Source organism: Ornithodoros turicata, chromosome 1 (assembly GCF_037126465.1).
Source record: "Ornithodoros turicata isolate Travis chromosome 1, ASM3712646v1, whole genome shotgun sequence".
In the NCBI taxonomy this organism is placed as follows: Eukaryota; Metazoa; Arthropoda; class Arachnida; order Ixodida; family Argasidae; genus Ornithodoros; species Ornithodoros turicata.
In genome coordinates, this window is record NC_088201.1 from 116,314,465 (window position 1) to 116,326,816 (window position 12,352).

The window sequence follows — 12,352 nt, forward strand, 5'->3', positions numbered from 1 at the left end:
AGAATGCTAGCCGGCTGTTGGACGTGCGGCAGCCCGGACCACTTTCGTCGGGACTGTCCGCAGCAAAGACCAAACCCCCGTAATGTGCCAACGGGAAACGGTCGCAGCCGACGCCGGTAAACAATCGCTCAGCGACGTGGGCTATCTGCCGAAAGAGCGAACGAACGGTTACAATCCGTGACCCTGATAATTCAGAAGCTGGCTTTGCAAGCAGCAAGATAAAAGGAGACGCTTTAGCTCCTTTTGCTTTTTCTGTCCGAGATAACATCGAGGACAAGGAACCAAACATCGCTGTTCGAATTTTGGGGAGAGATTACATCGCCCTTATCGACACGGGAGCTACAGTCTCCCTTATCGGCGATTGTGTTTACGAGCACTGCGCATCACGGAATGTGGAATTGCAATTCACAGATGTCACTCTACGTCTTGCTTCCAATGACGTGATTCCAGCACAAACTGCAGTTGTGCCCTGGCTTCGCTTTGATGGGAGACGACGAAAGCAGCGCTTCGTCCACCTTCCTGGCCTGGCAGTGCCCGTTATCCTGGGCAGGGACTTCATCATCCGGCAGAAATTTGTGCTGGACCTGCCCAATGGAGGATACGTCTACCACGGATCGTCAGGATTTTTTCCTTTCGCCGTGCCACAGGACAGCAGTTCAGCTAAGCAAGCTGCAGCAACGTCCGTCGAACCGTCCCCGCTCCCGACTGTCTTGGGGTCATTCCATGGTCCCGAGGAGGAGCGCCGTCAGCTTAAACAAGTACTGCGGCAGTTTGACGGTGTCTTCACGGAAAAACCCGGTAAGTCGTCTGTGTTACAGCATAGCATAGACACGGGTAACGCTAGGCCCTGGCGTTGTAATCCGAGACCATTGAGTGTGCATAAGCGTGCTTTGTTAGACGCTGCTCTTGATGAAATGCTCCAAACCGGTGCAGTTCAAAGGTCCCAGAGCCCTTGGGCGTTTCCTGTCGTCCTCGCTCCCAAACGTGATGGTACGGCTAGGTTATGCGTCGATTACCGTCGACTTAACGCAGTAACTGTAAGGGACTCTTACCCCTTTCCGTCCATCGAGTCTATTATGTATTCCCTAGGCAACGCTACAGTGTTTTCAACGCTTGATTGTAGTAGAGGGTTTTTGCAAATCCAAGTTGCCCCGGAGGATGTCCCGAAAACAGCCTTTACCTGTCATAGGGGTTTGTTTGAGTTTGTACGGATGCCTTTCGGTCTGTCTAACTCTCCCGCCAGTTTCCAACGGCTAATGGATACCGTATTGGGAGATGCGAAGTATCACTTCGCGATGGCGTACATGGATGATGTCGTAGTGTTTTCCAGAAACTTTCAGGAACACTTGGAACACCTGTCAATCGTCCTTGCAAGGATGAAGCAGGCGGGGCTAACCATAAACCCCCGCAAGGTGCAGCTGGCATCGCCTAGGATCAGCCTCCTCGGCTTCATGGTGGACGGAGGAACCATCAGTCCTAGCGATGAGAAGCTAAAGGCGATCATGGAGTATCCGGTTCCCGGTAACGTAAAAGCCTTGCAGCGTTTCTTGGGTATGGTTGGTTTCTACAGACAATTCATTCCTAATTGCGCTGAGTTAGCGCAGCCGCTTAACCGGTTGTTGCGCAACGATACACCCTGGCAGTGGGGAGAGGAGCACGAACGATCATTTCGATCTCTTTCTCACGCGATCGCTAATACGGCCAGGCTATATTTGCCTGACCTGAACAAACCGTTTGTAGTGCAAACATATGCTAGCGATTATGGGGTTGGCGCAGTTCTCTTGCAGGAGCATGACTCTATTCTCTGTCCAGTGGCTTTTGCAAGTCGCACGCTGAATCCCGCAGAACGGAATTACTCTGTCACGGAAAAGGAATGCTTGGCGATCATCTTCGCTCTCAGGAAGTTTGATCTGTACCTGGACGGCACCACTTTCACCGTCCAGACTGACCACCAGGCACTTTCCTGGCTGCAGCGGCTCCACAACCCATCTGGACGTCTTGCCAGGTGGGCCCTGACGCTACAAGGCTACTTCTTCAACGTGGAGTACAGGCGGGGCTCGACGAACGTGGTAGCAGACGCGCTTTCCCGTGCGCCTGTACCGGAGGGGGGAGAGGAAGGCACCGAGGCGCCTTCCCAGCTCCTGGCAGCAGCACAAGTGGCACGAGACGTATCTTCGTCTTGGGGCACGGTCGTGAGCAGAGAGCAGCTCCTAGACGCTCAGAGAGCGGACGGCCTTTGTCAGCGGGTGTCTCAATGGTTAGCTGAGCAGGACTCGGCAGGCACCGGAACGACTGACGGACGGCACGACTCCTATCTGCTGGGCGAGGATGGCATCCTGTTCAGATACATACCCCAGGCGGATGACGATGACGGCTCATCCCCATTCAGAGTCGTGGTGCCACGGAAGTTGCGTAAGTCTTTCAGACGTTACTTTCATGATTCGGCCTTGGCAGGTCACAGCAGGGGCAGGAAAACTTATGAAAAGTTATGTCGTGTTGCGACATGGCCAGGAATGAGGCAGGATGTAACAAAGTATGTTCGTACTTGTCCCGTATGCCAGAGAGCAAAACCTCGTGGTGGTTTACCCCCTGGGCGCTTACAGCCTATTCAGAGTAATAGGCCCTGGCAGATAGTTGCTTGTGATGTGATGGGACCGTTTCCACGTAGTCCTAGAGGTAACCAGTATTTGTTTGTGGTTACTGATCATTTCACTAAATGGGTTGAGCTGTTTCCTCTCAGGACGCTGACTTCCCAGAGAGTGTGGGAAAGACTACTCGACACCTTTTGCCGGTTCGGGTTTCCTGCTCAGCTCATCACAGATAACGCTACCTACTTTACAAGTAAGGTGTTCTCAGATTCTTGCCCTGTCTTAGGCATTCGGCACAAGAAGACTTCCCCATATCACCCTCAGGCTAACATTACCGAACGTGTTAATCGGAACCTGAAAATGATGTTGGTTGCTTTTACTAGTCAGCACCACCGTGATTGGGATCTTCGCCTGGCTGAACTGGCGTTCGCTACACGGACAACAGTAAACAGATCCACAGGCTTCACCCCGGCGTTCCTGAACTTGGGACGAGAGGCACCTTTCCCAGTGGAGAATGCTCTACGCCTCCGGGATGGCAGTACCCAGCCTCCTTATTCAAGGTTTGCTGAGGACCTCCGGAGTCGACTGGACGATGCAGCCCGGACGGCTCGGGAGAACCTGGACGTCGCAAGGTTGGACCAGGCTCGCCAGTACAACCGTGGACGTCGGAACCTCACCTACAGCGTCGGTGACCTCGTCCTTCGACGGACTCACCCGCTAAGTGATGCGTCACGAGGCTTTGCAGCTTCACTCGCAGATAGGTGGGATGGCCCCTTCGAGGTAAGTGCGTGCCCCTCCGGCCTCACTTACAGGCTTCGTCGCTGCAACACCGGCGAAGAGACTGGGCCAGTTCACATCTCGGACCTGAAAACTTATCACCTCCGGGACCCGGACGGAGACGAGACCGACCTCCCGCCTCCTCCCCTGCAGGACTCGGACCAGGGAGCCCCTCCCGGACCTGCAAGACGTCGCTACAACCTACGTCCCCGTAGACAGCGCACGTGACGCCACCTCATCGGCCGCTAGTTTCTAGTGCTCTCGATTTGGTTTGGTATTTTCGCTAATTATCTGTCTGTCTTCCGTTTTCACGACTGTTTACGATAATTAGTGTTGTGCGAGGGCTGGACAGACCCTCTCGGCTGGGAGTTCCCTCCTGACCGTTCCCTTCTTTTATCATTTTTTTAAAGATGGCTCCACGTCACAACCAGACCGGCCGGAGCAGTAGCCGAGGGTGCTCCCGCCAGAGGACACAGAGGCCCACCAACACCCCTCCAGTGACGCCTCCTTCGGCCAGGCCACCGCAGCCTCGACGACGCTTGCCTCCGAGGAACATTGCTACATGGACCGTGGTTTCGGATGGGTACCCGGTGGCATGGGCCTCCCGGTCGCGCTGGGCCTCCCAGCACCAACCCTTGCGCGGCGATGACCTCAACGAAGTGCCTCGGCCCTTCAGGGGCCTTTCGTTGGAGGAGAGGCATCCGGCGGACCCTCTCTCCCCCTTGTCCGAAGAGGAACGGCGGGCACTCTGCCCTATGTGTGCGGTGCCGGAGATCCACCGATCCGCTCATCGCCGAGGACGCCTACATCAGTCCCGGCTCGATGCAGCACGCGCAGCACGCAGGGAGCGTGCGGCGGCGAACGACATCGCGGCGGCTGTCGCACTCCTCCAGCGCCAACGCCCAGACCTCCTGAACGTTCCGGCCGCCCCTCCACCCCGTCTTCCCGAGGACTGCGTCATCGATATGCCGGACGACGTGTGAGGACCGCTCGACTACCTGACCCTGGTCGCCGCTTGGTGCGGCGTTGGGACCTCCGGGGGCGAGGCCCCACGGACTTTCCGGTGGCTACTGCCATTTGTAGACGTCAGGTCGACCTCTGGTCCTTCTTCACATGAACTTTTCGTCTCTTCATCTTCTGTTAGTGAGCGGGTCGCCCAGTCTTGTGGAGAGGGGGAATTGTAGGACTTTATCTGTTTCCACGTTTCGCCGGGCTGAACTTTGTTATCGTTGTTGGTTGTTATCATCATTTGCTGGCATTATCTACTGTTGTGGCTGCGGAACTGTTGTAGGGGGGCGTGGTCGTTCGTATTTAAGCAAGCGTTTTCCCGTGCGGAAAGGTCTTCGGGTGGTTGCCGGCTGTTACGGCGGTTGCGGGTCGTGCTGCTGTGTAAAGGTATGGAATAAATCCTTGCTTGTTGTTTGAACCTTTTCGTTTGCTGTGTCTTCCTTGGCGACGGAACGGACGGACTGACGCCCCGAGGTTGTGGAAACACCGGGTTTCCACAGTTTTAAAATGGGAACGATCGGAAGGGCAACGCGCTCATAACAGTCGGCCCATACTGAGCTTAGTCCTCAACAAAACGTGACGGACAGACACACCAGGGACCGACAACCGAACATCCTGAAAGGGTGCTTTCGTGTCCTTTAAATTATAACTCCTCGTGCAGACGGCAGCAAGACTGACGTCGGTCTGTGAGAACAATTGATGTTATATACTATATCAACACATATTCCGACTGTAAACAGGCACAATACCATTCGAAAAGAGCTAAATGCCGTAACAAATGCGAATCAGTCCTGGTGTGTCCCTGCATCGTCCCAGTTCAGAACTACGCGCTACAATGCTGATTGCAACCCAGGCAAAAATCTGGAGTGGGACCACTTCGAAGTGGATTATCGGACAGGAACCACTTGGAATGTGGAACCATTCAATGGCTGGGACCAGTTAAAAGTGGAACCAGTTTCACGGTGGTACCACTTGTAATGGAACCAATGGAAATTATCCAGTGGTCCCCTCTGCTAAGTGGTCTCGGATCCGACCACTTAGCCGATGGGACCACTAAATGCATGACCGAAAGTAATGCGTAGAGAAGCACATACTGTTGACGTAAATACTGTTTATTCTGCTATGAGCATACACTAAGGATAAAGAAATAATCGATACATCTCTCACGTACTAAGTCGCACACGGGTAATCACTCACTGCGTTCAGACGAGGCATGTGCCTGTGTTGAATTTGCGATGCACTCACAGACAACAGGGAACATGGCGTTTTGTTGACCACCTCACACCTGTATTTTCTCAGAGAAGATGACACCTCCGTCCATGTAGGTCGTGGCATGTACCATTTTCCTCTTCACCAAACGATCCTAATCTTTATACTCGTCTTAACCATGTTTGTCAGGTTCCTCTACCTCCTAAAATAAAACACATAATCAGTAGTAATCGAAGCACCACGGTAAGCACTTATACCTCTTAAAATCGGAAGAAGCATTCTGTGCAGTCCGTTTGGCGTTTCATCGTCCGGTTCTTCTGCGGACGCTGTGTCTTCCTAGCGTCGAAACTTCTCCGAGATATCGCCAATATGTTTCACATGACACATTGTCATCACGTTGTCTTAGAAAACGCACTAAAACCACGTAAATAGTGCACAGGAGATGCCCGATATCTGCCACGGCAACCGAAGAGACAAAACGACCTCGCAAAGACGCGTCAAGTTCCAACTGACACTTGGCCTTCGGGAGAGGAAAAAGAGTTGCGCTGCGCATGCGCTAGAAGTGATATCACGTGTCTTTCTTTGCCGCCGCATGCGCTAGCAGACAGCGGTTTCTTTGCTTGAGCTGCTTGAGCATGACTTGAGGATGAGATTTGTTGTAGTGGTGAAACAGCTTTGCCAAATATTCCGTTCAAGTTCCTCGCTCGCTGGATGTCCCGCTCGTCCGTCGATGTTCAACAGGTGAGGGAACATTTCAGCAACGCCTGCGAGTTTCATGCTCGCGGTTCAAAAGGTGAGGGCGTCTGTACAAAATTGTAAAATGGGCCGCTCTGTTACTACAGATGCAACAAGTGCCAGTCCACTTTTTCTCAGCTGCACCTTCTCAGTCCAGGCAGCGGCAGCACCAGGTGAATGTAGGTACACAACTTCCAAGTGAATTAAGACGTACGAGTGCAATTCTGAAGCAGGTAAGTACGTCTCATGCTACACACCTTTCGCGTTCAACGCTCTTATTTGCCATGTGTTGTAGCAAATGATTCAGTGGCATAAACCGGCAGACTGGTGCGTAATGTACACCCATAGTGCCAAGTTGGACTAATTCTAGTGACGTGTTCGTAAAATCTGTGTAATCGGACTGTCTAATTGTCACCTGTTCTATCCTAACACCGAAGTCGGTGTATGAGTAAGAAATATCGTGGTTTCGGCAATTATCAGTAATCTTTCGTTGTGCTTAATGATTCCTATTATTTTGTATTTGAGTTTTTACTCAGAATTATCATGCTGTATTCTTAATTGGAGCAACAAAATTACGAAACACATGAGGATTGTGTTGAAACTGAGGACATTGCTTATTTTTACTGATTTCAGATTTTCAGGCATGTTGAGAAGAAATGCGCAGAAGGCAGCCAAGAGTCACTAAAGGCACAGGGGTAAAAAGATTGAAAGATGGAGGTTTAAAGTGTTATTATATTTGTAACTGATCGGGTGCTTTTACAGAGAACATCATCAAAGGAAGAAGGTCCATAAAATCATAAGGTTCCGTCAGGCGTGGGGACACCTGCCTTGCTGATATGTCTGCAATGTTCCAAACTGGAAAGGTCTCGTTTGTCTTCCAAGCTTCCTATTATGCACATGATTTTGGGGCTGTCGCACACCCCACTGACAGAGGAAGATGCAATAGAGGCGGCTCGTGCAGGCACTTGTAAAACACTATGTTGTACTGGAATGTCCTTTTTTTGCCTTCAAGAAACTATTTGTTTATGTTAGGGAAACAACGTGACGGCATTGCACTCAGCGTACTATGCAGCTCAGTATTCGGGGTGTGCTGGATGGCACGTTTCAAAGGATCCAATTCACCTCACTACAAGGCAGTGCTTGTACACCACCATGAGGGACTATAATATATGTTACGGTGAGAGGAAACACGACCACAGTCAAAGCAGTGTTGCCCTGTTGGTCAGTTCTATCAGAGCCCAAACAAACAGTCCAGTGCTTTCCCTCACACACAAAAGCAAGAAGGATGATCCTACTGTCTTTCAACGAGGAAATACTGACTTGTTGCAAGATGAGGATTTCTTGCTAGTTCTCATGACAGGCATGCAAAAACAGCTGTTAAGGCATTTGGGCACCAACAAAAGTGGGATGAACATAGGAGGAGCAGGAAAGCTAGCTAGTGTTGACTTGATGTTAATGCCGAAGTGTACACTTTCTTTTTACCCTGTCTCTCTTGCACTTTGTGTATTAAATCTTCATTGCTGGTTCGTGTGTCTATGTGTTCGTCTCGTCCCGTGTTCGTCCTGTGTTTTCCCTCAAACTCAACGCAATGTTAACATCAAAAGAAAAGTGTGCATAGATTCTACACATAGCACCACAGATGGGTCATTCAATGTGATAGTTGTGTACTGCCACTTCATATATTTTGGGTAATGGTTCAGGTGAAACACTTTACAGCAATGCATGCTCTCCTGCATTGACTTTTCAACTGAAGACAATATGCCCCATTTTGAGCTTGGTCTGGGGTATATTACAGCAGGTAAATACATTTAAGTGTGGTGACATACATACACATAACACACATAATTGGCAATTTGTATATCCTATAAAGTGCTCTGACCTGAGAAATCTTGTAGAAAAAATTCGGTTAGTATTCTGCCAATAAGAAGTGGAATAAACTTTCCACTCACTGCACTAGGCAGTTTGTTTTATTCTGTGTGTTTTTATCTCTCCAGTACTGAGTACTCTCTTGCAATATAATGAGACAACTGCCCCTGACTAATGGTATTGTTTTCTTCAGCTGCAACAGATGCTTTTTACCAAGAAAATACTAACATCAGTTGGCATTGCACGGATAAAGCCTTGGTGAGCTCAAAGCCGCTGTGTGTATTCTTGTGAATGATTTAGCTAAGGAAATGTACACCCTTCCAACAACCATCAGCAAACTCTTCATGACTATATATAATGCATAATTATTTAATTAGATTAAAGGAAAAATATATTGCCATCACACCAGCTCAATTGCAGTCTTTCGTTATCATCAAAAATATGGTGGCCGGGGTACATGACTCTCATCAACATTCTGATAATCTAATTCGCATACAATGCTCAGTCATTTTTAAAATTTTCATGCGCATCAGTACGCCTTGTATATTCAAGTTGGCTTCTATCTTGTCTCATGCTAGTGTTGGCTATCCGTGCGGTAGCCAGAAAATATTATGGGGGGTTCTATGGGGACCTCCCAGATGCACTACCAAAGCTACGATATTGGGGGTTTGAACCCCCCTGGCTATGCCCCTGTTGGCTATGCTAAACCTGCTGTGACACTACTGAACAAAAATGTCAAACAACTCTGCTTTGTCTCAACAAAGATGCAAGGAGTTAAAACGGGTGCAGCTATGTGAAAGCCAACCACTGCAGAAATGCAAATAAGAACAACAGTTCTGGAACCTGATGTTCGAACAGCTACTGGGAATTCAGAAGATCATACTATATCCGTGAAAATAACTAGCACAATCACATATGTTTGTATGTTCATGTGTCCTGCCTCAGCAACTGAGCTCCAATGTATGCTTGATTGCATTTATTTAGCATTTGTTACAAGAGAGGCAAAAGTCTTCAAGATATTGCAAATCTATATTGTAAATCTACTCAGTATTGGCCAGTTAGATCACACGACTTGGTTGATTCATTTTATCAAGCTTTGTTTCACACCTCAAGGAAACTTAGCTCTTCGGTAATCTCAGTGAGCCAAACACGCAGTCCAGGTCCAGTTTTGGATATTTTTACTGGTCTCGTTAGCAATACATCATTCCAAAATACCACAAATTCCAGCTGGACACCATATCAATGAGCCTGTTGCCTTGCACCTCATCGGAGCGGCTCGCTCCCTGCTGGCTAGCAGGAAGATATCGAATAAGAAACATGTGACTGGCTGTTCTGTGCACCTCTCAGTGTGTGTGGCCACTCCTGTTTGCTGCTAGGGTGTCACTCCTATGGAGAAATGCAACACCCTGGTGCTCCATAAACTTTTGTCCCAATCTGTTCGAATATTGATGCACAGATGGTGTGAAGAAAGCCATAACAGCAGGGCAGTTTTCACAAGCAGCTTTTCAACCAGATTCCAAGAGTGTGCCAAGCAGCAGGAAATACACCCAGCCAGAGGATTTCTGTTGAATTCATGCTTAAGGACCTTCACATCTACATCATTTACTCATGAATGCAGCACTGTCATGTGACAACACATGACAGTCCATTAATGCTTTGAACATGAATTGAGCTTTACCCTCTGGTTGGGCGTGAAACAATGAATCTTTCAACAGCTCATGACCCACAGTTTGAGAAACACTGCTCTACGCATTTGTTCCAACAATAATCTGGCATCCTTCAAAAACACCATCAAACAGGACTTTTCTGCTGATACGTAGGGTGACATGCAATTACTTTTTGATTATGTGCATTTCTCTGCTGTGCAATATATTTGCTATTTGTTTCTTATACTTGTCATGTGTTCTTGGTATTTCTGTTCCCCTCAAATTGTGTAGACATTTGCATTGACTGTGTCTTGGACTGTTCAACAGAGCTTGCCCAGTATCAGTATCAGTGTATACTGTCATGTAATAACAATAAAAACCTGAAAACTGAAAAAAAAATCATCTGAAGCACATCTGTCTGACTGATTCCTCTAACAATCTCCTCACAAATGCTCGATGAATGATAGTTCATGTAACCACTCCTCTGTCTGCATGGCACAGGATATGCACTTTGAAGATGTTGTTGTGGACAGAAACAAGCTGTAACAGACCGAGGACGTTTAGATGATGTGGTGAACCTATGAGTTTGTTGTTGCCTGAAATGGGCAATCATCGCTCAGAGGTAAAACTTATTTATGGTGACTACTGCCTTCAAAGTCTAACTATACATTTTTTGTTCTGCACTTGTCTTGGTACACCGGAGTTCACCCAAATGACTTTAAGCATTTTTGCAAGAGCAGCCTTTTGGGAAGAAATAGGCAGCAAAATCTCAAATTGGAACACTGACCTTACCGAGCAGTGTTTGTTAGTTGTTGGAGTTGTACAATGTACAGCTTGGTACAAATCTTTACGGACCACCATGGTGTCACATTTCTCCATTGGAGTGACACCCTAGCATCAAACAAGAGCGGACGCACATACTGAGAGATAGACCCGTTTCTTATTCGATCTTTTGCTGGTAGCTGGCAGGGGACCGCTCCGATGAAGAAAAGCGCAGTGTCGTGAACTTCTGTCTCGGGCTGTACACGCTGTTGTGTTGTACTCATACGAATTCTGAACTGGATGGCACTTCTTAGAGAATCTTTGTAAGTTTGAAACCATTATGCCTTAATTGTCAGCTCTGATCATGAGCGAGATGGTAGGGGGCCCCGAAGCATACATCCCGTTATGTCCTGGAACCTTGCCAGTCTGGAACGTTGCAGACGAATCATCAATGCAGGTTACCCCACGACTGACGGAACCTTATGATTTTATGGACCTTTTTCCTTTGATGATGTTCTCTGTAAAAGCACCCGATCAGTTACAAATATAATAACACTTTAAACCTCCATCTTTCAATCTTTTTACCCCTGTGCCTTTAGTGACTCTTGGCTGCCTTCTGCGCATTACTTCTCTCCATGGCTGAAAATCTGAAATCAGTAAAAATAAGCAATGTCCTCAGTTTCAACACAATCCTCATGTGTTTCGTATTTTTGTTGCTCCAGTTAAGAATACAGTACGATAATTCTGAGTAAAAACACAAATACAAAATAATAGGAATCATTAAGCACGCCGAAACCACGATATTTCTTACTCATATAGCGACTTCGGTGTTAAGAAAGAACAGGTGACAATTAGACAGTCCGATTACACAGATTTTACGAACACGTCACCAGAATTAGTCCAACTTGGCACTATGGGTGTACATTACGCACCAGTCTGCCGGTTTATGCCACTGAATCATTTGCTACAACACATGCAAAATAAGAGCGTTGAACGCGAATGGTGTGTAGCATGGGACGTACTTACCAGCTTCAGAATTGCACTCGTACGTCTTAATTCACTTCGAAGTTGTGTACCTACATTCACCTGGTGCTGCCGCTGCCTGGACTGAGAAGGTGCAGCTGAGAAAAAGTGGACTGGCACTTGTTGCATCTGTAGTAACAGAGCGGCCCATTTTACAATTTTGTACAGACGCCCTCACCTTTTGAACCGCGAGCATGAAACTCGCAGGCGTTGCTGAAATGTTCCCTCACCTGTTGAACATCGACGGACGAGCGGGACATCCAGCGAGGAACTTGAACGGAATATTTGGCAAAGCTGCTTCACCACTACAACAAATCTCATCCTCAAGCCATGCTCAAGCAAACAAAACGCTGTCTGCTAGCGCATGCGTACGCGAAGCGAGCAGACTGCAAGGCGGCGGCAAAGAAAGGCACGTGACATCACTTCTAGCGCATGCGCAGCGCAACTGATTTTCCTCTCCCGAAGGCCAAGTCCAACTGAGGGCCGGGTCCCATAGCTTTATGCGAGCAGCAGCAGCAAAGCAGCAGCGGTGCGACAGCAGTAACACGAGAACATGGCAGCAGAGCAGCTTTCTGCTGCCGCTGCTGTGCTGCTGGAGGCGTCCCATAGCTTCGTTTTGAATTAGCGGCAGCAGCGGCTTAGGAAACACACAACGTGTTGGCAACTGTGTCATTGTTTACATTTCGCACATTCCGAAGGCGTACGCAGCGGCTAAGCCTTTTAGTGCACACACCTAGG

General features: G+C 48.5%; 1 protein-coding gene across 3 annotated transcripts; it reads left to right on the plus strand.

Moving 5' to 3' along the window:
• Window positions 1-2,106: 2,106 nt before the first annotated feature.
• On the plus strand, window positions 2,107-4,526 carry LOC135368205 (uncharacterized). 3 transcript variants are annotated; one of them, XR_010414719.1, is made up of 2 exons: window positions 2,107-2,412; window positions 2,972-4,526. XR_010414719.1 is itself a non-coding variant. In XM_064601347.1 (2 exons), exons 1-2 carry the CDS (start codon window positions 2,329-2,331, stop codon window positions 4,346-4,348), a joined length of 657 nt encoding a protein of 218 aa, XP_064457417.1. In that variant the 5' UTR covers window positions 2,107-2,328; the 3' UTR covers window positions 4,349-4,526. The 3 variants fall into 3 exon arrangements, 2 of the variants coding, with proteins under 2 accessions (XP_064457417.1, XP_064457426.1); XM_064601347.1 differs by having other exon boundaries at window positions 3,776-4,526; XM_064601356.1 differs by lacking the exon at window positions 2,107-2,412 and having other exon boundaries at window positions 2,848-3,639; window positions 3,776-3,999.
• The last annotated feature ends 7,826 nt before the right edge of the window (window positions 4,527-12,352 follow it).